We start from the raw sequence: 26711 nt of genomic DNA, 5'->3' as shown, positions 1-26711 counted from the left end.
TCCCATCACAGTACCACTGGTCAGCCAGAATAGCATTCATCTTGCAGATGGATTCCAGAGCCTTCCATAACACTGGTGGCCTGTAAGTTGCACTCAGCAATTCCATACACCATTTAGGCATCAATCCAAAGAGAATACGGTTTTCAATATGGGATCCTATTCAGCATGACAATCACTAAAACACCTCCCATCCCTCACAGGCAGCACTTTTCAACACTGTACTTCACCCTTCTCTTGCTTACAGCTCTAAACACACCAACATTACCATCAGTAATAGAAATAACTGAGTCAAGTGCTGTGCTTGGGCTTTACTATTGAAATCAATACTGCTTCAGACAGGTATTCTGGTACCTGTCTGAAGGTACCTGTCTGAAGGTCTGATGTTTCCACTCAGGTGTCTCAAAGTATTTTCACCTCCACACAAACTCCAGAACTACCTGATCTAGGTGATTTACCTGAACTAGGTATGAGTTATCAAACCTCCTGCTTCATCCTTTCCTCTCCTTTTTTTGATTTGTTTCCCATGTTCTCTCTTTGCACCTTGCTCTAAGTTAGATGTTTAAACTCATAGACTGCTTTAACTCTATAAACTCTCCTGTACCATTCAGAGAACCTGGAACCAAGTACTGGAGACAAGGACTGAAAGCAGACTGTGTACTAACAACCACACAGTTTACCAGGGTATCAATCTGCTTGAAACTGCCAGACACTGCTGCATGGTCATAAAAGAAGGATGCTCTCTACTTCAATTATGCACCTGATGATGTTCTACCCAGACATCATGACGTGAGAAACCTTTGTAGCTTATAGCTTCAGATTACATTTAAGGGGTTATTGCTTTGACATGCTGTATCACAACCGCCTCAAATCTACTTCTAGACTCAGGCAAGGTGAAGCAAGCTGACCCTGTGCACACAGATGAGCCAAAGACCCGTGATCCTCATGAAAGGATTCAGAACACTTCTGTCTCCATAAAACTCCACACAATAAAGTAGGCAAGGAAGAGAAAGTCATGCAAGCTTCCCTGCCCACAGGGATAAAGGGAATAATTCTGTATTCTCTGGTGCTAAGCCAGATAGGTTAGCACCTGAGAAGCTCTTCCTAAAAGCTTGTATTTTATATGAACTACCTCCTGTCTGATCTGGTGCTTTCAGGAAGAAAAGGCACAAAAGCAGAAGAGATTGTATAATAGACCGCATCTCCTAGAATGCACATTTCCTGAAACGGGACCATCTTCCAAAAAAACAGACGGGCAGCCTGATGGACTGCCGTGTCACTCCCCAAGATTTCTAGAGAAAGCCCAGTCGGACCGCCGCAGGCGCAGGCGGGCAGCAGCGCAGCGGGCGCAGCAGGGCGCCGCGGCCGGAGCGGCTCTCGCTCCGCAGGGCTCCGCGCCAGCGGGCGGGCCAGCAGCGCCCCCCGGCGGCGGCGGCGCAGCGCTGCCGCTGCTGCCCGGCCCCGCCGCTGCCGAGCCCGCCTCGCCCCGGGGCCGGAGCAGCCGCCAGGCGGAAAGCGAACAGCCACGGGCACCGAGGGATTTATCTTCTCCCGCACGCCGCAGGGAGCACAGGGCGGGAGGCTCGTCACACGGTCTCTTCTCGGCGGGGGGATGGACAGCAGGCTCAGAGCAGCAGCAGGGCCGGCAAAGATTGAGTCTGAGGCGTGTGCTGGCTGCGATGTCATTTACTGAGTGCACGTTACTAATTTACCAGAAGCTGCAGTAGAAAAAAGTACTCTTTTCATCCTATTTTTTTTCTGGCTCTGGTCTACATCTTAACAATTTCACTTTGAAGAGCATGTGGGTTTCTGCAACACAACATAAAACAACTTTGAGACTGAAGTTTATACCAGCCCCATCCTCCTATATAGAAGTTGTAATCATGTCTCTCAGCATGCTAAAGTGCAAATATGGACCACAAGAAGAAAAAAAAAGACAACATTAAAAGGGCAAAAGACAAAAGAATTAACCAAAAAGCAAAGAAAATTAAGCAGATTTCTGTAAACTTGTACTCTAGGTGATACACATGCTTTGTTTCAACTAGAAGTCCTTGGTGGATGTTGACGCAATATATAAAAATGCAAGATGTAAAGTCCCTCAGACTGAAATCACATGTAAACTCCAGCCAAATTCTGGCACTTACACTTAGGGACAAAAGGTTCCTGTGACATAACTTCCTGGACTACACAAAGAACAAACTCAGAATCCTTAAAATCGCAGGTGGCTCAAGACTGCTGGGCACACGCTTTCTTCCAATACACTGAAATGCAGTATTTGATGCAGCTCTGTTAAAATACTCAGTAAAATTATTTAAAAGTAGCATGAGCTAAATCTTTAAATACTTCATGTTTCACAGCATATTTCTTACTCATAGATAGTAATTCAAACACCCTGCAACAAAAATAACAAACTGTTTTAATTCACAGTTGCAACACATAAACATGATGAGATCTGTACATTGTTAATCCCAACTTCCCCACTCCAACAGTTTAAGTTAAATGTCACATTTACATAACATTTACATAAAGATTCAGTTTTGTTTATACAAACCCCAGCCTTATTTTTGCAACATGCTCAACGCTAATTCATTATATATCAACAGATTGTTTGCTGTTTTAAAAAAATAAAAGTTTCATTCTGAGAAGGTGTTTGAGAGACTGCAATTCCTCTGAAGCAATTTAGCACTTAAGTCTTTATCACTGTTTCATCAAGTTTTTAAGGCTGGCTTGTTTTAAAACAAACAAGGTTATTTTGGACACTGTCCCCACTCTAAGACACCTCAACTGATTTCACACATCATGGTCACTCGTACAGTTCACACTTGTGCTCAATACACACACAGAAGTGTCACAGAGCCTCCCAATGCAATCCAGAGGAGTTTAATTATAGACTTTTAGCAGTGATCAAGTTGGTCTAAAAATTGGAACATTTTAGAAGATTCCAAGCACTATCCAGCTTGTTGGTTTTTACTGCGGGGTTTTTTTCCCTTTTTATTAATACCACTTTGCTCTCATCACTGCTTTCAACAGGAATACATTTAGACCAATGCTGATCCATTCAAAAATTACAAACAACAGCAAACATTGCAAAACTTCCAGTGCATCTGAAAGCAGAGCTCACAGGAGCCTGCAATACAGCTGCATGTAACTGCACTATTTTATAAAAAGAGCTATATTTTTCAATTTCTCCACGTAGAGATCTCTATGGATGGATTAGCTGCTATTCTCTTCTGTTTTAAAATTTTAAAATTATTTTTGCAGAAATCCTAAGGCCCTATATAGAAAGTAAGAAAGAATTCTCTAAGCTAATACCACTGTCTCTTCATAGCAATGAAATAAATGCTTTCACCTTAAAATGATGTATAAATTAGACACAAAGCCAATTCAATCACATCTACTGATGATCCCAATTGTGTTTATTACCAGCAAGACTACAGATTCAGGTTAAATATGAGCTAACAATTGCAAAATTTCAAGTAAGTCCCTACAAAAGTTTTTTCCAGCACATCACATCTACATCACAGTATTCCCAAATATGGGAAGAATCGCCTTTTGTTCCTCTTAGCTCCTTGGCTAAGGAGGAATTATTTCAGTGGGTTTTCTTTTCCAAAGAGATGTTTTTGTAACACAACCTGGAAACAGCCCATTTCTGTGTTAGTCTGCTCCAGAACCTTGTATCACAGGTGGACACCCTTGACTGAAAATACTGCTTCTGCTATCTCCACTGGCTTTACCTGCACTGTTCCAGAAGAGTAGAAAGATCCCAGGAATTCAAGACCAGTGAATACTTACTAGAGTCTCATACCCTGCAAGTCTCCTTGTTTTGCTTCTAGGCTAGGAATTGGAGGCAGAAATGACCCAAAAGAGAACTCAAGTACTGCAGGTAAACATATTCTACACCCAGTGGTCCTACCTGCACATGACAAACAAATTACCAGCATCACTGGATCCTTCCCCAGGAAGCCTATCAGTAGATTTAAGCGGAATGATGCAGTGCGTCACATGCAGCATTAGCAGTTTTTACTGCCTACATTACTTTGATGATTATAGATAGATATAAATTGTTTTCCTTCATCCAGACACATTTCTGTTCAGTCCATACTATTGTATAAGCACTGATCCAAGTGAGAAAAATGAGACAGATACATAAAATTGTTTTAGATATATCACAGGTTATACTAAAGAAAAGAGTAATTTTTTTATTCAGTAGATCTCCCATTGACAAAGGTACACATAAAAGTCAAATAGATCTGCTCCAACCAGTCATCCAGGACTTTCAGGGAAAGCAGTACAAAGCTTTGGCAATACTGGTTAGGATTAACCTTATTTGGGCTAGGCAATCCTTAATGGCCCCTTAGAACAAAAACTATTGCATGATTCTATGAATGCTGTGTATGCTTTAAGGCTCACTAGGTATCCAGGACACAGAGTGAACCAAAAAGTCAAATCTCTTGACAAAACAAAGAAAAAAGAATGCATCCTTGGGATAGCTAGCACTTTCAAAGGCAGAGATGTCTAGCCACATACCTTTATCAATGCTGCTAGAGAAAAGTGGAATCTCATTAATACTGTGATGTCTAGCCCAGCTACAATGTATTAGCTCATCAACGGTATTTTCTGGGCAGCAACATTCAAAAGAGCACCAGAGATGGAATAGCATTACCAGTGGTATTTGGCTCCCAAGAGAGGGCCAGGTGCTACACTGAACCTCACACAGAATCTGTGTCCAGCTGTTGGAGCCAAGAATCACCACTGAGCTTACCTAGCAATGGAGTTGGAGAACTACTGCAGTGTATGTTGACCTTCCAAGACCTGTGTGCATTTAAGAGAAAAGGGAAGCTCAGAAGTTTGGGGGTTATTATTGTGGAAATTGTGGGGTGTGTTGGGGTTTTTTGGTGAGTTGTTTTTGTGGGTTTTTTTTTCAATACAGTGATAAAAAGGTCTGCTTGGGTTTCTTTTTAAGCAGGAGCACAGATTTCTTTGGCTTGGGACAGCTTGAAGATGTGGGATCTCATGGGATTCCACAGCAAACTAATACAGGAGTTAAGCCAGATGATGAACAGATTTTACCATTTCTTCTTTCATAATCATACCTTAGTTAGAACCATAATCGCCTCTTTCACCATGGGATCATTCTGCCCTTACACAGAGGTGTCCTTCTCCTAACTAAAAATTAGTAGAGGTCACCACACAGTTGATTTTGATCCTAGAAGCAAACCATGCCATGCTTTACCTGAGAAAACTAAAAAAGTGTGTGATTTTCAAGTTGTGTGTTCAGAGTACCTTTGCACCCAGGACTAAGCTAACCTAAATAACTGGCAACTCTAAACAAACTAAAGTAATTGCAAACCATGGGGTGAGCTGGCAGCACTGCTAACAGATGGATGCCTTTTGGAGACACTGGGGGTTCGTGGTCCTGCAGCTCTCTTCAAAGCCAGATCTGTACTGAAATGAGTATGATTCACACTTTTTCAAAGGCACAGCAGAGCTGAAAGCATAGAGATTTTTCAAAAGAATCATGCCTGCAGGAACTGTCATTCTTCCCCACTGTCTTCATCAGTGCTGTCCTAAAGGAAGTACTGTTTGGCATCAGGACTGTAAATATTCCCACAAGTTAACAATTTTATTTCATCCAATGCCCTGTTCTCAGCACTGGATGAAATGCCTAGATGAAATAGCTTCAGTGAGCAAAGAGCAACAGGCAGCCTCTCTTACTCTTTCTCCTATAAACTGCTATGCTAAAGGCTATTTATATATATATTTTAACTCTGAAAATACACCTCTTGCTCCATTCTGAGAATGCTCTGATTTAGGAGAAAAAGGGTTGTTTTTCCTGAAGTCACATTGGAAAAATATTACTACATTTGTATAGTACTCATGTGATTTAAATACATGATTAATAACTTTAGGATTACCAAAATAGTAACAAATAGGTTCTTTCACATCATTGTGTGAAAACATTGGGAAAATAACCTTCCAGGTATAGTAGTATATTTACTACTACTACTACCAAACCCCAGTTTTCATCAAAAAAGTACTGATCCTTCCCCGGTGAATTTCCAGGATCCCTGCTTCAAATATAATGGTATAGCTAACAAATGTTCAAAACTCAGATCTCCACATACTCAATTGCACTATACTTTCACAAATATAAGTTCCATGATACCACTTGACTTCAGCTTGCAAGCAGTAATTAAGAATCTAGTCCCAAAATCCAGTTCAGTGCAAGTCAGAACACATTATTAGCCATTATAGTATACGTACCTATCCACAGTGCATTTGAAAATATGGTATTTTTAAACTTTTCCAGGCTATCTTAGAATAGCACAGTTCAAGACACAGATGGGTGGAAAATTATTTTCTGTTAATATTTTACTAAGAACACAGAAAAAAACCTGTGTAGTTGTAATTCTCTGTAATACTTTGTGTCATGCTTCACTTGGGGAAGCCACTGACTGTGTATACCAGGCTAACAGTACATACAGTCCTAGTTCCTTCAATCAGCCAATCAGCATTTAATTAGGCAGACTGTCCTTTTAGCAGAGACTATTTTTAGTTTTGGTGGCCCTGTACTTTGAATTTGCAAGTGTCATACTGGATTCTCTGGTTCCATGGCAGGGTCGAGCCCTTATACTTAATATAATTTCTTTTTAATTTCAAATCCCACCTCATAGACTTTCAATGGTTCCTGCAACTCAGGTTTGTTTGGGTTGAGGTTTTTTCTTTCCTACTGTTTAATTTCACACAGAAATGAAAACTGTGAAGAGAACACTACAACATGTATGACAGATACTTTATGAACACAGGAGATGAACTGCAAGCTCTTGGGAGCAGAAACTGTCTGGGCAAAAAAAGGGCAGTAACTTTCAAAAATTCAGAAAGTAGACCAACAGAAGATATTAACACCAAGTCTGTTTCCTACTCCAAAGTCACCCACTAAAAGGATTTTTTTTTTTTTTTTTTTAGTTAAGGAAACACCAAGCAAAACTCAGTCTGGTACAACAGAAAATTCCTTCCTCCTTAGCAGCACAGTTACAGAGAGAGCAGATGATGGAGTTAACAGAGTAGTTAACAGAGGTAGGTAACAGGCTGAAAATGTCTAAGCTAAGGTTAGAAGAGGAACTGCACAGGACACAGCTGGCTTTGAAAAAATCATACATGAGTCAAAGATGACATTCAACTCATGATAATTCCATGACTATTTGCAGTCCAGGATCACACAAACATACAACTTAAATACAGCATCTCCTTGGGAGGTAAAGCGATAATATCTTATTACACTCCTTGTACAAAGCAAACGAAAATCTTTTAAGGCAGAAGCATTACCAGGGTCTCAAACGTAGTACATCAATGCTTACCATGATTCTACTCTTGGTTAAATAGCCGTATGCTTTCCCAGAAGACTTTTTTGGACACTCTATTTCTTTTATAAAGTAGCATCTTTAAAACCATGTCTCAATTTGAAGATTACAATTTCTTATACAATTTTTTACAAGCAAAATCTGCTCATCAAAATATAGATGTAACTAATTTTGTAGAACTGATACCTGAACTTATATATTCAGTTGTATAAGAACTCTGAAACAGAAGTACATTCAGTAATATTGACACAATGCCTTTATGAAAGGAGCTATCTGTTAAACATTGTACTGTTACATAGAAGGAAATACACAGAGTCTACAGCTCAAAGGTTATGAGATGTGGGCTGGCCTGTGCAGCCTTAAAACAAGCCAAATTTTCCTTATGACCTAGGCTGGTATGATCTCATATCTGGTGCCAAAAACCACTGCATTAAAGCTACAAGGACTCATGTGTGAAGGCTTAAGACAGTCTTTATCCAGGAAATATGACAAAGTAGCCTACTCAAGGAAAGGCTGACACCACCTGATCCTTATGGTGGGACCCAAACAGCATACTCTGGCTCATACATACTGGAATCATTCTTCCAAGGTGGAGTTCTTCACTGATGGGCATTGCAGTGGATGAAATAACTGACAGAATTAATTCTCTAAGTGTTCAAAGACCACAGAAAAATTAATCCTTCACAGTACCCACTATACTTCTTTGTAAAGATCAGTAGATGGTAATAGGTATTGTATTAAAAATGAAGGCAAACATGTTCTTGGTGAACATCCGTGACTTTGCCCACACAAAAAACTCTACACAGTAAAAACAGTTTCTCAGTGTAGGATTCAAATGCATTAACCTCCCTTTTCTTGCTGAAGTGCCCTTCTTTAATTGCTTCATCTCTCTAAATATCATCAACCAAAGCACTCAAACAATGACTCCATTTTCCTTATTCATCTTCAGAACAGTCCATTGCACACATTGAATAAATTAGTTTTTCTTTTGAGAATACATGACTCCCCTCCACATTCCAAATTTTTTGTAAAATTCAAGCCCTTCTTACAAGGTATGAAGGTACTAGAGTTACCATTGGAAAAGAGGTTTTTTTTTAAAGCTTGTCTTTAGTGCAAGAACAATTAAGATTTTCACAGCTATTGAAATTTCCTGAGTCATGTTTTCCTGAAGAAGTTCATTAGAGAGTGACAGTGGGTAGATAGCCAAGACAAATAGTTACAGTTTTTCAAACTAAAAAATCAACAGAAGACAAAATAAGAACTTACCATAGAAAATATAAAGTAATACTGAATTCACATAGTGATTTCTACTTATAACAACAGAAATGCTTTTTAATATTTTTGCTGGGATAGGGTCTGTTTCCTTCACAGCAGCTAGTAAAGGGCTGTGTTTTGCATTTGTGCTGAAAACAGTGTTGCTGAAAACACAGGGATGCTTCTGTTACTGCAGAGCAGCACTTACACACAGTCAAGGCCTGTTTTGCTCCTCACATCACAGAGAAATACATTGGGGAGGTGCGCAAGGGGACGAGAGGGAGGGGACACAGTCAAGGCAGTGACCCCAAGGGATATCCCACGCCATATGGAGTCACTTGGCACACCAAGCTGGGAAAGAAGGAAGCAGTGGGGGGATGTGACGTTTGTGGTCCCAAGTCACCACTACACATGATGGAGTGAATGAGTTCCTTGTTTTGCTTTGCTTGTGTGTGGCTTGGCTCTTAATTTCCCTACTAAACTGTTATGTCATCCCACAACTCTTCTCAGTTTTACCCTTCCAATTCTCCCCATCCCACTGCAGGGAGTGAACGTGCATGGGGCCTGGCTGCCAGCTGAGGTTAAACCCCAGCAATATGAGAGTGCAATTCAAAGTAAGTATTGGCTTACCTGAGCAGAAAGCGATGCAGCCCAACATCAAAACTTCTGTAAGAAAAAAAAAAAAAAACAAAAAACAAATTTTAATTATTAAAAATTACTACTCTGTTGAGTATTGTACAAATACTGTGTTTCAAAACAATAATACCAAATATAAAGTTACTAGAATTGATGAAGCAAAGAGCAAAAGTGTAACACACAACTTCCTTTCTGTAATGACATGTGAAATTTAAGATGATCATCATTTGAAAGATTTAGGTGCATGTTATAAAGCTCACAAATCTCTTGTTGGAGAATTCTTTCAATGAAGTATTAACATTCAGAGTATTATAACACACATAAAGCATAAAATATGTATATAGTGTTACTGGAAATAATGTAAGCATCCTGGTCACCAGTACATTTTCTATTATATGCAAGTAGATCTTGTGTGCAAAACTGCTGTGGAATCTCTTTCCCCTTTTCTGCTCTGTACTGCAGTAAAATGCAAGGGACTGCAGTGAATTATACCCACAATAAAGAATCATCAAAAAACCCCTTATGTCTCCTTCAAATATAGAATTTCCAAGAAGCAGACCTTGCAAATGTGTTCCACTCACATCAGTAAGGAAGTTAACTTTGAGGACTTCTGACAGTAAGTACAAGTTAGATCACATTAAATTACAAGAACCATGTCTGAAATCTTCAGCCCAAACAACATACATTGACAGTAGCTGTCAGCATTTCTTCCCCTTTTCTGGTTCCTCCATTCCTAAGATAACTCAGGAGAACCAAGCTCATGAACAGTGCACTAGCAAATCCTTGACACTTCAGGAAGGTATCTGCTGATTTGAGACATTTACCTAATATCTGAAGTATGTGCCAGCCTTTTGGGACTATCCATGTAATCCCAGATTAGCTGTGTGCATAATGGCACAAATGGAAAATGCAAGTGTCTTATTCCCAGGACTGGACTTGGTCTGGAATGGGCTTATATTTCACATACACAGAAAACATTTTGGCATATACTAAGCTCTTGAGCGTTCTGTTCCAAGAAACCTAATTGATCATTTTGAGTACAATAAAATGCTTGCTGTGTGCTGCTTTCTAACTGAAAGAGCAAGAGAAGTCATCAGATAGTTAATGGCATCCTGATAACAGCAGACAGATAAGTTGCAGAAATTCTACAAGTTAACAGGGAAGCAAACTCCACTTGCTCATCAGGGTGGAGAGGAGAGCAACAAATTTCTCACTGAAAAGCTGCCTTGCAACAGGAAAACATCCTGCCAGAAACATATATCTAGTCATCATTAAATCTGTATTTTTCATAACCCTTTCCTGAACTCATTCCGCCTTTTATATGATTGTTATATTACTGTGCAATTAAACTGCATGAAGTGCATCCAGTTATCTTTCTGCATTCCTCCTGCCTGGATACATACTGTTTTGGCTCCATCTCTTCACTAAAATATTCTGTGTTGTACAGACAGTTTTCTGTATTGGAGCAGGACACAGTCTGTATTTTTAGCTCTGAAAACCTTTCCTTCCTAGGACCAAGCATTCAGAATGTTTGTGCTGGGAAGGGGAGAAAAAGAAACTGGCACAGTTTCAGGAGAGAACTGTATGCTAACAGCACCTTGCACATCTTCAGCCAGGCTGATCTTTTCAAGTTCTCCCAGCTGCTCTCCATGGCAATCACCAAACCTGCTAGTCTCTGACAGGACACACACACCGAGCTTCTTGTGGACAGGGATGTGGAACATAAAAATATGACTATTTTTGACAATGAACCAAAAGCCAAAGGACGTGGCTTACCAAAAGCAGGAAAAGTCAATGGTCCTGCTAACTTGAGATATCAGAGCTGAAGGAGATTGGGGTGGACACAAAGCTGAGGTAGAGTGGGTTCAGACAGGGAGGGAAACAAGACAGTTAGCTGTAGATGCCATGACATGCATCTTTTCCCTCATTTTTCACTCTTTCCAAAACATCATTTAAAAAGCATATATATTCATATAAAACATATATCTAAAACAGTTGCTATTAGAAAAGTTTTTTAAGTTTATTTCATAGGGGCTTTAGATCTCGGGTATTTTGTGGAAATATTTTTAATAAGTATTAAAAATAAACATGCATAGCACCGAATTATTAGAATAAATAACAAGAAGGAAAATTTATCAGAGCCTCACTAGATATAATTAATTCAGCATCCACAGACAGGGCTCATTATTCCTCAGTTTGATTTTGTACTGATATATTTCAAGTCTACCCAAGATCCTGAATTCTAAACAGTGTAAGCAGTCCTTTAAGATATAACTTCACTATGACCAACAGAATTTTGACTTTACACAGCATTGTCTGAGTGTGCAGTTAGATCTTAAAGACGCTTTGAGACAGTATCATTGATTAGTTCCAAAAGCAAGAATATCAAGGTTGAACAAGTTCAAATTGTAAATGGGAGAAATGGTTGCATTACTTAAGGCTATGGATATTGTCTACAGACACCTGGGATAATGAATAGGAATACTGTGCAAGGCAAAAACACTGAAAGAAAGAATTATGGGAGACTGGTTCTGACAAAATATTACTACAGACACTTTTTACTATTTTTTTTGTTCATATTTAAATACATACTGCAGTTAAGTCCACAAGTAATGTGAAAATATAGTGAAGCAGCAATGGAAACAGATCTAGCAGATGCAATTAATCCCTCCATTCTTTAATGGAAATGTTAAAAAGAGGTAAAAGGGTGTTTGTACTCAGTGTTAAGGCTGCAACTTGGGGTGAAATAAGCAACTTCATTAAATTAAAAAAGAGAACAAATAATCACAATGTATTTACATTAAAAATTTCATAGTGATCCCTTCAACAGAGGACTCCATCCATCAGTGTCCCTCACAATTAGCACACAATTTGACCTGCCACATGCACACTGACAGGATTATCTACTGCCTATAAAATACCCCCACATTTACTTGATATTACAACAAAGTTTATAACCAACTTCATACAACTTGTTAAATCCTGAAGTTCCCTGCAAAATACAGGATTTAATTGGCAGTTCTTGCAATTTAGGGTGCCTCAGTTACATAAGTTTCAGAAATGCCTCAGTTATGTAAGTGTCAGAAATGCTATAACGAGTGTAATTTTTCAAAATAAATGTTTTCATTAAAATCTAAAATAACAAGAGAAAGGATATCCTCAATTATATGAGTAAAAAATTATTTAGCAGTTAAATTCTCTACACTGCTCAATATATAGTATTTCAAATTTTGGAGAAATAAGTAAAATCTAATTTATCAAAACAGCAATGGTCTTAGAACAAAGCAAAATCTTAACTAGCCAAAGGAACAATAAAAGGGAGATATATTTAACCTCAATTTTTTAATCATTATAGGCAGTTACAGACAATTTGATAGCTATTTTCTTTATAAAAGCATCCCTAATTCTGCTCCTCTGTAGGGCAGTTTTGGATCACAGTTCTTACACAACTTTCATGCTTTTCTTAAGCATAGAAGCTCTAGTTTGATACAATTCAACAAAACATTACACATACAATCCCTCATCATCAAACTTGTCTTTTCCCAGTACATCAACTACAGACTGGTGACCAATAATATACACACACTAAACCAACAAAGACCTTTTCCAAAATACAATCTTTGAAAATGTACCTGCAAGAGAAAGATGTATGATTGCAGGCAGCAGTTTCAAAATTATTTCAGATGTGCAGTTTCTGCTCTGAAAGCTAAATGCATTATGCAACAACCTGTCTTCAATTTTCATTCAGAACAAAGATTATAGAAGAAAAATTTTAAGCACAATAGCATCCAGTGGATTGTTTATAATCCCACTTTCCACAAAGCTGTGCCTTCCTTTAGCTGAAGTCTAAATGCTGGTTCCTCAAAAGAAGAATTTTTTGAGCCTCTAGTACACAGCTTTTATATTCAATCAAGTACACCAGCCTATCGTATTTAAGGACTTGCCTAGATGAAAACTGCTACTTATTAGCTGTGTTGGGGACTACAATTCACAATTCCAGCATGATCCTGGAATTGGACCCTGATCTCACAAGGTCTGATTGTGAGAGCTCATTCCCAAGGATTTACAATGATATGAAAAAATGAAAATACTGAACACATGCCAAGACTACAAGAATCAAAGTTAAGCCAGCTACTAGAACCACATTTTATGAAACCAATTCAAATAACGTCAATTGCCCTACTCTGACTTTGTACATCCATATTTTTAAGCCATGTGCTGAAGAGAAACCAGTGCAGCTTTATCTCCTGTCAGTTCTGCCCCAGGACTGCTGGGCTGCACACTATTCCTGGAAACAAAGTACAGTGCAGTGTGCAGCATAATCTGAGAAGTATTTGGCTAACCATAGACTTCAGAAAGATGTTCACTGTAAGCAGTCAGCACATCAGCACTCAAAATCAGATAGTGGGCTGGTTCTTACTTTGGGCCCTACCTTCGGGGGCGTAGACCCCTGATAGTTTGCCATTTGTTTAAAAAAAACAAAAACAAAAACAAACAAACAAACAACAAAAAAAACCAAACCAAAAAACCCCCACCAAACCCAAAAAAAAAGCCCCCAGAGACAGAGACAGGCACCAGGCAACTGTGACACTGTGTACCCAGAAACTGCATTGCATTGTAGACAGAAATATCCCAGACACCTTGAAAACAGTCATGTTGCCACTGAACATAAATAATTCTGAATGCAGAAAGGAATGATGTGATTTCTATAAGCAGGACAGGAGCAAACAGCATAATTACACTTAAATCTCTTCAAATCAGCCTGGTTGCCATTTATGGCGGTGATGAAATCCAACAAGTGGGTTATTTATTACAGCTTCGACACTCTGGGTATTCAACATCTCTCTAAAAAAGCACTGTAGATGCTGCAATGTTTCAACAATGGTTCTTGGCCCTTTCTTTAAAATGTGGCTGAACTTGACAATAGGAAGTCAAACTCATTCCCGTACCCTCAGAGTAGCCTGTCCTATTGAATTGCAGAATTGTTTGCAAGACTAGCACTTCCATTAGCTGTCTTTGCATATAAATGTGGCATTTAGCCAGTGAGCTACTGACCAAGAGCCTCTCCCACAGCAGAGTATTTTGCACTGGAGACTGAGGAGTCTAAATGACAGCTGCCTTCACTGACACTGCACGCAAGTTGCTTCATTGCCCCTATTTTTTGAGCAGCCCATTACAGCAGGGATGCCCAAAAGACTCTGTAAAAAGAATTACCTTTTGTTCCCAGAACTACTTTTCTGCATTCTCCTAGAGCTGCTCATGTTTTTTCCAATGCTGCCTGTGGCAACCTTCCCAGCAGGCAATGCCTTAAAGATGAGTGCTTCCAAATTTCAAATAATTACAAGTGTGCAGTGTGAATCTGGAACAATTTTAGAGTCTTATCTAAAGAGTTAGATTACTACCAGGAAAGCAGATACTAAAGTCTATATGCAGGTTTTGTAAGTGCTATTATTTAATGTCTCAATGAGCTATAACTCTGCTAAAGCAAATCCCCTGGAGGGGGTGCAGCCTACCAAAAAGAAGAAGTATTTTTCAAGCAATGACTGCCACCAATTGATTCACCATCATCTTCATTATTAAATAAACATCTGGGAAAGCCATGTATATTTTTAAAAGACACTGTTGCCTGTCCATGGCTTGAATTCATTCAGTTTTCTGCAAGTTTGCTGTGAAGGTGTAAGTTTCAGGTAAAGCTTGTTTCTTCAGTGTCAAGCAGCACAATTCTTCTAACTAACATAATTGCCTTCATACTTGAATACACTATTTAGAAAGCTGATGCACAACTTCAAATAGAAAAACAACAATTAAATTGTCACAGAAGATTTTGCAGGAGAGATAAACACAGTAAGCAAACTGAAAATATTCACTTAAACTGTGAATATTGTGTAACAGTATTAGTTTTTAAAATGAAGACAGAGATGCCTGATGAAAAATACAACCCAATACAACAATCTGTTCGGATTTACCTATTATCTAAACTATAGAATATACTTTTGGACACCAAGCCTTTAAAGTAATATTTTAACATTTTTCTGGGGACTCTTTTGTCACTTACAAGGATGTTTTTGGAGCTCTCATTTTTGAGATCAGCCTTTCAATTTGTGCAAGACACTTGGTGAATTCCACCCACATACAGATTTTAGTCTGCCCACTGATATGGTATTGAAATTAGGAACAAACACATATATGGAGCTCTTTTGGCATTCCTACCATTCTTCAAATCCTACAATTTCCTATGCATCTCCACTCTTACCATGCAACTTAGAAAAAAAACAACTCATAGCTCAATCCAATGATAAGATTCCTGTTTAAGAGAATTCAATGTTCTTGTGAACATCAAGATCTTAAGAACTTGCTAAGCCTAGATATCAAGCTTCAATGGACCCTTTTGTTTGCAAGCTTTGACTTTAACCATCTGCAGTAAACTAGCAACAGTTTGCTTCTATTTCAATGTAAAAATGCACCTAAGAGTAAAAATAAAAATCTATGCTATTTGAAAGAGAAAATATGAAGACTGTCAAATGCTTTCATATCATATCTTTGACAAACAAGTTCTAGTCACAGCAATAATAAGCAGAACTTGTGTATACATGAAGACACCTTTATCATTCTCTGACACTTGCTTAAGGACCCTGGAATTTTAACACTTCATGCTTAGATAAAACACTTGGAATCCCTGTTGTGTTTCTTCCTGGAATAATTCAGCAGTATACCAACTTGCCTTTTGGTCTCCTCCATTATTAGAATAACCAAGCTGCCGCTGTGTTGTGCCTGTGCTGGATGCCTCCATGCAGAGGTGCTCAGTAGCACCAATATGGCAAATGCACCAACATTCACATTACTTCACAGAAACAGTCCTCTGTAAATGTCTGATCACTTTAAGAAAAAGCCCTAAACATTTTATTTGGGAAGTATTTACTGCATAGCAGCACAGGGAGAAGCTAGGGCTTCCTGTACCCAGGAGAACAGTGGAAATTCACAGTGAAATCTGACACTATCAAAATCAGCACAAAACCCTCACTGATTTCAAGGGAAGCAGAAATATACCTAGACTGACTCTGGACAGTCTGTATAATGCAGGACACAGTCCAACTTCGGTGTGCATTTCGTTAGATGCACTTTCATCTCCAAGTAGAAACTATTAGTAAGTCTCAAAGCTTCATCTGTACAGTTTCAGTTATTAGCTGGGAACTCAGGCTGGAGACCTGCATAGTAACATTAACCTACAGTAAGAAACCCACTAGAAGAAAGTCCTTTTGAGGACCACAGAAAAACACTTCACAATGCTAGTGGCCTCCAGCCTACAAACTGAATTCATGACCTAATATGTTTTGTTGTTTTATTTCAGTTTAAATGCAGAACTTGTATTCTATCAGAAAGCTTGAGGAAAGGTGTAATGATTCTAGGCAGTGACTCCTCCTCAATCCTGTAATCTCCTGGACAGAAAGAGAAGCAGAATGTTCAGCAGGCATCAGCCATTGGCAGTGTGTATGTAAATTGCACACAAGTCTGCCTACTTGGGAGGTTTTAAAATAACAAATTGGTTCTGTTTCTCACATATCCAATCCCTGGATCTTGGTGATACAGCTCAGCAAGCACTCTTTTAAAAAGCGAAGTCTCATTTGTATTCTGTTAATCTCTCCTAAAACCCTTCAGAAGAAATATTACTTTAATTTTATACCTTCCCCAATTCTTCAAAAGCCTATAGTAGCTCATGGAGAGTGGATGAAACCTAATGCCCATTAGTGGCAAGCTCCCATAGGGAAAGTTCTCCCTCCGTCTTTGTCACGTAAGACTCCTGCACTGCAGCGTGATTGTCCAATTACTGTGAGATCTCCATCCTTACTGCAAACAGAGCAAACAAGTTTATTAACAGCCATTACTCATTTTCTACAGTAGTTGTGAGCAGGCAGAGTGCTGCTTGCCAAATGTGAACAGCAGTATCTACACAGAGTGCATATCAAATACAATGAGCAATGAGCTTCACAGGTAAAGAGCAGTAGGTGGGTTTAGCTTGATTGTTAAAAAACCCAGCAATTTCAAATTACAGTGACAATGCAGTCATTAGACAAATAAATTGCCAATAATTGTATAATTTAGACCCAAGAAGGATTAGGGTGCCTTATTACTGCAATTCTTTTTACACTCCAAAGTAACAGATTTTTTTTTCTCTATTGAAGAGATTTAAGGAGCCTTTCAAAACTTTGATATAACCAGCAAATTGAACTGTGCAGTACAGTAGGTAACTGCAGCATGCACTAATTTAGCTGACATTGAAAGCAGTTAAATCTTTTGTATTCATCAGTGAGAGAGAGAATGGCTAACCAGTCCAGAACTTTCATATATTCAGGTGATATCTTAGCTGGAAACATCACAGATCAATACTCAGCTTTAAGCATCACCACAGTTAACAAAAAATACAGTAAATCAGGGAGACTTATTTTTAAACTTTAAAACAAGTTATTCCACAATTAAAGATATGCACTAATTCTGCAATTAAATAGCCACGTTTTTGGCAAGAAGTTGAAGTATTCAGATATTGACAAGCAGGTGCAATATTTAGAGGTTACTTATATCTCCACAGCCTAAGGAGAGCTTTCCTTGACTCCAGCTGTCCGTGCACACTGTGTATACTTAACACCAAATCATTCTCCTTAGGAATACCACAGGAGTTGTAGAGGGCAAGAACATACAGGGAGACCTGCCTTACATTCAACTTTATGTACCAAGAGAAGGAAGAAGAGCACTTTTCTTCCCAAGATTCACACTCAGCATCCTCAAAGACCACATTAATATCTTCTCAAGAATGAAAACTTAATATTCTTTAAGTGTTTTAAAGCACACCACCTACCTCTCTAGGCACACAGGCTTTCCATGACACAACTGGTCTTATGCATGTTATTTTTGCTACAGATTTGGAATCTGATCCAGTGCACTTGTACAGACAGGACAAGAAACCTAAACCTATGACTTCACAGTGTTAAAGTCTGTTAAAGTGTGGAGGCTTCTGCACACTTTGGCAATAATCTTAACTTTCAATAAAATTCTCCTTTACTCATGAGCACTAGGCTGTTGCAACACTGTGGCCATAACTCTGTTTAGTCCAAATACCCTTTTAAATAATCTTTTTTCATATTTAAGATACCACCTCCAAAACACAGTAGGGAAAATATGCCTTTTGACTTTGGAATAGAAATGTTGCAGCATTAACATTTTTAAGTCTAAAACCAGTGAGAAGCTAGGTAATTAAAAGACATTTATTCTATCTGATACATTGTCTACAATATACTGGACAACTTCCTTCTTTGAAAATATCAAAGGGTAAAAATATAGCAGAAGAGACAATCCTCAGCTCTAGAGGAAAGGGAAATATGCATAAGCATGTCCTTCCTTTTCTTGTCTCTCAGTTCCAGGTGCTCAGTACTTCCCATCACAACCACGGAGTAGAGTTCTTTCAAAAAGGTAGCTGTCTAGAACTGTAGGACAAATACAAAAACCACCTGGAAAATACCTCATCGTCTTGAAGGTGACTGGGAGGCTGCTCATAGCACTGAAAATGAGACTCTCTGATCATAGTACAAGTAGCCTTGTCCAGCAGCCCTGGCTCTAATCCCCAGACAGACCCTGTCCCCAGGCACAGAACCTTAGGTCTTCCTACAGCTTTGGAAAGCAGCTGCTGCAGCCCTGTCCACAGCAGGGGGGCAGCAGGTCTGAGCCACAGATCTGGATGTGCCATTCAAATTCCTACCAGGCTTTGGGTGAGTCATGCTGAATTCCTCCTTCCATCTGCCACGGAGATGTGGAGTTTCTTTTCACTGCCTCCCTCTCTGTCCCTCATGCAAATTTTTCAAGGTATGGTAACTTAACTTCTCCTGAGGATACCTGCCATGTAAAGAAGTTTAACCTATCATCCTTCCTTTCTGCCCTGCAATTACCTCCAAATGACAGGCTGCACAACAGCAATTTGCTGTTATTACTAACATGTAATCAAACTAAACTCATAGGAAGGAGAAATTTAGGGAGAAAATCTGCTATCTCCTATTTCAGACCATCCATCAGCCTATCCAGAAACACCACAACAAAAGAGCACTACAAGACTCAAACAGAAAGAGTGAACCTTTCACCATTTGTTAGAGAACAAGCTCCTAAACACATGAAGGCACATTACTCTGACCCCAAAGGCAGAGCTGTCATCCTGACTACACAGATCTGCAGCACAGCTACAGCCGCTATTGTTACACACAATTACGTTTGTGTTAACTTGTGCCAAACATTGGCTATTTGGGAATTTAAGGAGGCAAGTTTTCCAAGTCAAGCCCTGACAGAAACTGCACTTCTGATCTTATTTAAATTTCCTTAATGGTATTTTACAGAGCCTTTCAGCATCTTTCTTGTCTTGATACACTTAACAAGCCAATTCCCAAGATTATTTATTCCACTACTAAAAATCAGAAGCCCAAAGACCAGAAAGTATGTGTCAAACTGGCTGAGACAATAAGAAGCACAGATGAAAATGCACTCAAGTAATTACTTTACCTCTACAGGTCAGGAAGTCCATTTTCCTTTCTTAAAGATCTATTTCAGTCCTCACCATAAACTAATGGGCAATTGAACAATACTATCAGAAGTTTAAGCCAGAAATAAAAGACAGTAAGTTTTTGCAGACTATTCATCATTCTAGAATTAATGCATGTGGTCACAGTGATCTCTTGTGCTCACACTCACACATGAGTGTCAAACTTGTCTTTTTCCCAGAAAAATCAAAAAAAAAAGGGGAAAAAACCCTGGCAATGTCCTTCTTGACAGACATACAAGGAATTGTTTCCAGAAGGAGGAAAGTTTCAGGATCAATGGTAAAAGTAGGGGAAAAGTACCAGGATGAGGAAGAAACAAATGTAAATAAATTTACATTTTTATCTGTAGATCTATTTTTCTATGGCATCATTATAGCCAAGAATGTGATAAGACCACAGCAGACTGTAATCCATAATTTGAAGCAATTCACAGAGACCTTGCACAAAGACCACTTTTTTCATGTCAGGCAAATAATCTTAAGCAGCAACAAGGCCAGTAAAAACTAAACTAGATGGCAGACAATTTCTTGCAAATCATAACCCAGATGCCATTTTTGGATGTCACTAAAACATCACTGGCATAAATTTAACTTGTTTGTATAGAAGCGTGTGCGTCTGTACATGCCAAATACAGACCTCATAGCCCACCCCTTAAGCATGCGAGAAAATCAGGGGCTGCCTAATGTCAGACTCTTGTCTGTCAAGAATCAGGGTGTTAAATACAGAGTAGAATCTAAAACCTAAAGCATGGTAGTTGAAAACGATCTGATCTTTATCACTGCATTTTTTTATTTTCCTCTGGCAGCATTCTTCAACTTCATTTTCTTTAATCTGGATGAAATACTGTTTACAGAGAAATCTATGTTTCATATGCTTCTTCTGTCTCCCTTCTTGAAAAGCCTCTACTCTTGCTGAGACTAACCTATATTAAAGATGCACCAAGTTTTAGCACACTTCATCCCAAACACACTTGTCTCCAAACTATTTAGGGTATTTGAGAATGACAAGATGTCAAGGTGGAAAGATAGAAGAAGCAATGGAATCACAGAATTGTTTGGGTTGTAAGGGGCCTTTAAAGATAATCTAGTTGCAATGCTCCTGACGTGTAAGGACAACTGTCTCTAGACCAGGTTGATCAGGAGGCCATCCAACCTGGCCTTGAACACTTCCAGGGACAGGGCATCCACAGCTTCGCTGGGCAACATCCACCATCTCACAAAAGAATTGTTTCTTAGAATCTAATCTAAACCTCTCTCTTTCACTTTAAAACCATTTCCCCTTCTCTATCACTATCCACCTGCATAAAAAGGTCTCTCTCCCTCTTTTTTATAAGCCCCTGGAAGGCTGCAATGAGGTTTCCCTGGAGCCTGTGCTTCTCCAGGCTGAACCCAACTCTCTCAAACCATCTGCACAGGCAAGGTGCTCCAGCCCTTGGAACATCATCAAGGTGTTGCGCCTCTGCACATTTCAAATCAGTCTATGACCAGAAATGACACTGGGGTTTAAAGATAATCACCAGATATAAATACTGGGGTTTATATCATGCTGATCCCACAGCATGACAAAACATATCTAACTAATGTGTCCAACATTTTTGTTGCAGAGTCATTTCCCATAACAGTATAAAAAAAAAAAATTGGAAGCATGATTATTTTTCCATGAACAGCAGCCAACTGTTGCCCTAATTTACAAACTGATAAGTTCCTCTATGGAATACATTGCCAAGATAATTTACTAATATGTCAAAATTTATATAGGATTTAGTTATGTACTATCTTTTGTTTCTGCAGTTTCCAAACCATTACTCCTCCACTAGGACATTTCTCCATATTTCAATTTGTAAGTTTCAGCAGTAACACAACTACTTGTAGTTGCACTACACAATTCATCCCCCCATCTGAGAAATTGTATGGCAAGTATCAGCCTTGACTAATTCTTTAAAAGAACAAGTTTCCAACAACATTGGTTCTCTCCCACAACTGATTACCTTGCTTTTAACCTTGGTAACAAAAACTAAGTTTTAATTCATCAAGGCTTAAGGTAAAGCAGACATTAAAAACTAAGATTGCATGCCACTGAATTACTGTCCTCTCTGGAAATCTGGAGCTCAGAGACTCCTTTTCACAGCTATAATAAAGCTTTTGAATAGTAGTGTATTTATCATGCATTTATTAGCTATGCAGCTGCATATTTAGCATGCTAATGATATCCTGGTGAAATGAAACCAGAGTAACACATTCAACACCTGTATTTGTCTTGAGACAGCAAACAAGATTGATAATCTTCTGACTCTAGAGATTGTCCTGATTAAATGTGAATTAGAGACAACCTATCATAGGCTTGATAACTTTTTTAATTAAAGTCTTTCATTTTTAGGTTTGAATGAACACTATTTGGTTTATTGTTTAATAAACCAAAGTACCATAGAGAGGCAGACTACTTGATTTGTTTTTTTAACACCTGCTTTGCTTTTCAGCTCTAGAGAAACTTTAGACAGCTTTAGACACACTGTGGTATCTTTCTGACCTTCCTGACTGAAAGCCCTTCCACATGCTGTATCGGAGTGAATTATGTCAGCATGTACTGACCAGAAGTGACACAGGTCTGGATAAATTGGATCAAAAGCTTTGTTGTTATGCTCAAAGGACACCAGGTGGTGGTGTAAGGCTCCTTAGTAGTACATTTGCATTCCTTACATTGTGTCATTCACGTTGTCTTTCTCTCCTTCAAAACATGCACTGCTAAAAGCTTAGAGACAAAAATTGTAGTACTGGGCCCTGGAAAGTCCAGCCAACATGCTCCTGACAGTATTCTCAAGTGGATACCAGCAAGAAGGGGAAGAGCAAGCCAATCACGCACAAGCGCTTTTTCCTGAGCAGTGTCCCTGATGCCAGACAGAAGGTGAGAGTGGTGTAACTCCAAGTGATCTGGATTATTCCAATCCACTCCATGTCCCAGCCTGGCCCTGAGAACTATTTAATAAGCTTTACCAGACTACTACTTAATGAAAACAGTCTGGTACAAATCTCACTCTACCAGCTTAAAACTAGACATGGCATTCTTAATATTTAAATTTGACACACACTGATAAAGTTGTCAGGAACATTCCTGTTAAAGTCCTGTATTCACAAACTATCAAAATGCATTTAGAACTTTAGGGAAACAGGGACGTGGTTAATAAGGCTTCACAACATGAGCCATTTACTTTCCACTTTTTTCACTTGTTTTAACCTAAACCCATAATTTGCAAACTTTCTGTCCTGTTCAGTCATACAGTTCAGAAACAATGGTTATTCCTACTTCTAACACAACATTCCTATATAAGATAACAATCCACCACATTAAGACTGCAAAGCCTCTGGGTAGAGGGTTTGAAGAGTTTAACTGTAAACGCATAAGGACATAATAATTCAGGGCATTCACAAAGCTCCTTATTTAATTGAGAATGTTCCATAACACAGCAGTTACAGAAAAATCTACTACTAAAGAACTTTGAGAGCAAGAAATCAAGTCAGGTATATATTAACTGACTTTTTTCAACATGCAAAGTGAACAAATTCCATCTGTGAAATAATTTTATTACTTCTGGCAATGAATTCTTGATAGAAATTAAGTAATCGGACAAAAGATTAATATCAGCACCTGACACTTTTTCCTTCTATAAAGAAAAGTTTTTTACTTAGATATTAGTTTCAATTTTCGTACAAGAGTTATTACTATTTTAAGGAATGCCCAATTTTTTTACTGTGATACAACACACACATTTGCAAGTGCAGAGCACCTTTTCATGGCCTGTTACAACTACCTGGCATAGCAGCGTCATTAGGGTTTGTGCTGAAATTCACTTTCACTTGGCACCTCCAGCGCAATACACAGATTCCCTGGAATAAGAACTGACAAAGGGGAAAAACTGCTGCTGTTTGCAACTCTGCCTACAAGGGCCAGCAGGCCAAGAGATGCTGTTCTCATGAGAGTGCTTGGTAAAAATGACAGATTTCTACATTAACTCTGTAGGTCAGAAGTTCAGTGCAAACTCTGAAAGAGCATTTAAACCAAAGCAGTTGTTAGTAGCTCAAATAATTTTTAATAATTCATCTGTTTTCTGCACTCTTCCTGCTGTATTTCTTTGAATACTTCAGATCTACACTTGCCAACTATTATAAACTATAAAGCCTTCTTGTTACAACCAGCTTCAAGCTGAAAAGAAAATTAAAATCTCATCCAATAAAACTCTGATAACAGCGGGCCCACTGTTTTAATGACTGAAATTAAAAGCTTTATTCATATTGCAAAGCAGTCAGAGACAAGATGGAGTAAGCACCATTCTGACAGGCTCTGCACTAACACAACAGGAGAGAAGCCTCTGCACTAAAAGACTGACAAGTCTAAATTATTAGGGGAATGTTTTTAGAAGTCTGGGGCACAGAACCCCACAGCCTGAAGGAATATTGGCTAGTGCAGAGGAAAACAAGGGAGGAAAGAAGTCAAGTGAATCCCCTCTTACACAGAGGGTAGACATTAAGCAGAAGGCACCTAGGAGACAGTTATCGGTCGAAATATTTCAGTGAATACCAATTTAAAGCAAACATAAGATACAATATTCATAGGTTTTTGAGGAAATATTGTGCTGAATCTCCTGTAAAAGCAAAGTAGATCCAGAAATTCATCCTACTTTATAAACAAGTATCATTTTCATAGTACTTTCAACATGTTCAAGACTTCCTCTACCACATGACTCTACATGTTAAAATATTATAACTACAGCTTTCCTCATGTGATAAATCAAGCATTTATTTTCAGTCTCTGGAAGGATTTCAAGCTGAAATGTGGAGTTTAGACCCAGACTGAAAAAAAAATCATTTAACAGATAACTAGAAAAAATAATTGCTATACTAACTAGATAGGCTGAGTCTAACTGTAGCAATTAAAAGGATGAAAATGCTGAAATGGGTACTTGACCTTATCCCTCCACAGTGTGAAAAAAGTAACCATCAAGTTGAAGTCCATTTAAAAAGCACTAAAGATGAATAATGGGGATGAGAGAAAAAGCACAAGGACAGGAAAGCAAAAATGTATATGTATGAACATACATGCATGCTCTTACTGATTGCCATGTATCAGTAATAAACTGCCTGAAAAGCAGCAATGACTAACCTCCACATTTTAGTGAAACTGTGCATCAGGCTCACACAGCAAGGCAGAGCTGGAGGTTTGAGTCCATCCATTTGAAGGAGGAGGCCAGGAACACCATACAGAACCAGATATTTCACATAAAAAAAAAGTACTTGAGCTAATGCCAGGCCACCTAAAAGAAAAAAACCAACAAAACGTACCTTAAACAAGTCCTGAAACATCTTAATAACCTGTTAATACTGATTACCTCCAAACAGCAATTATTCCAAGAACTAAGGAAAGCACCATTGCTTGATGGGATACACAACATTTGTCTCTTCACAAGAGACACAGCACACAAGCCCATGCATTTAGGACATTAGGCACATGTACAAAATGGTACCATCATTCCAGCATGAAGGCACAAATATGCATCTGTAGTTCCACTCTCAAAAATCTCTGGACTGTGGATGTTGACTGCTATGAAAAACAACAAACAACTGACTTACGTTGAGCTAAAAATCAGAATATACCAATATAAGCAATGAACATTTACCACAGGGACAGTAAATTTATCTTTGCAAAAACTTCCAACCAACCACTCTACACTTGTTGCTCCAGAAGAGCCATAACCAATGGTTATAGCTGCACATTATCCTGACATCCCCACAAACATTCCATGCCCTGTCAGACTGAGTTGTATATGTTCTTGGGCCTGAGATTTGGGTGATTGTCCTTGGTCCCAAGCTAGGAAAGGAATTGTTTTGTCTAGCTACTCTGTGAAGAGAGCTTACCATCCCTTAATAGGAAGCTCAGAACTGCACACAAAAGCAGTACAGAATCTGAAAAATATAAAAGCTAAAACCTAAGGCATCACTACAAGATCCCCTTCTGCTACATCCAAGGCACAGAAAACTGGAATTCCACTTGGCATAACGCTTAAAGCATATTTCAATTTTTAGACCCACAGACAAAGGTCTCCTTAAGGTCTTGGTGTTAAGGCAGCTACAAAGGAGAAATTTTGTCAATGTGCTTGCTCACAGCCTCAGGTTATGACACAAACTCCAGCATCTTACACAGATCCAAGATAAAAATCATTCATAGTCACATTATTATTATTATTCATGCAAGTAACAACCTTTGAATGCATTATAAAGGAAGATGAGTCCTACCGATATTCTAAATGTTCTTTGTTGAAAAAAGTAGTATAGACCAATAAGTAAAAATACAGTGAAAAGCAGAGGCCAACACCTTTACAGAAACTGGTGAGGTCACTCCACAAGGACCCAATGACTTTGGTGAACTTCTCCATCTGACAGTTGATAGACGGAAAATCTCACCACAAAAAAGGGAAACTAAAATTATACTTCAATACAGAAAAAAAATTATAAAACGCAATTGCTACATCTCCTACTCCAGTGCTCTGCTTTTGCTCAGTTATATTACCTAACTTGACTGAAGGACTTCAGACATTCAACACAATTTTAAAGCCCTCCAGCAGACTGTCCTTGGAGACAAAGTTTTTAATCTGACTGCAGCAGTACCAACTCCATGAACATTTAAGTAACCTGTCCTTTTTTTTTAAGGGGGGAGGGGGGAACAACATCTCTGTTGCATTCTGCTGACTAATGAGCATACTATGGATGACAACCAAAAGCTAAACATTAAAAATTCATCTACTATATAACAACCTAGATTTGTTCTAGAGTGAAATTCTGGCACTAATAATGTAAAATGCAAAATTCCTGCTGACCTACACATGGCCTGTATTTTTCTA

At 38.7% G+C, this 26711-nt stretch overlaps 1 protein-coding gene across 2 annotated transcripts in view; it reads right to left on the bottom strand.

Annotated features, from left to right (window-relative positions):
- The window catches only part of HHAT (hedgehog acyltransferase), a 146857-nt gene that overhangs the window by 104215 nt on the left and 15931 nt on the right, over positions 1 to 26711 (bottom strand). For both annotated transcript variants that reach the window (XM_038132249.1, XM_038132250.1), the window contains 2 exons: positions 24977 to 25127; positions 9243 to 9278 (listed from right to left, as the gene is read on the bottom strand). In XM_038132249.1, coding sequence (XP_037988177.1) covers positions 9243 to 9278; positions 24977 to 25127 — 187 coding nt within the window. The remainder of the gene's footprint in view (positions 1 to 9242; positions 9279 to 24976; positions 25128 to 26711) is intronic.

Source organism: Motacilla alba, chromosome 3, assembly GCF_015832195.1.
Source record: "Motacilla alba alba isolate MOTALB_02 chromosome 3, Motacilla_alba_V1.0_pri, whole genome shotgun sequence".
NCBI lineage: Eukaryota > Metazoa > Chordata > Aves > Passeriformes > Motacillidae > Motacilla > Motacilla alba.
The sequence above is the reverse complement of the archived record's forward strand: the minus strand, read 5'-3'. Positions and strand labels throughout refer to the sequence as shown.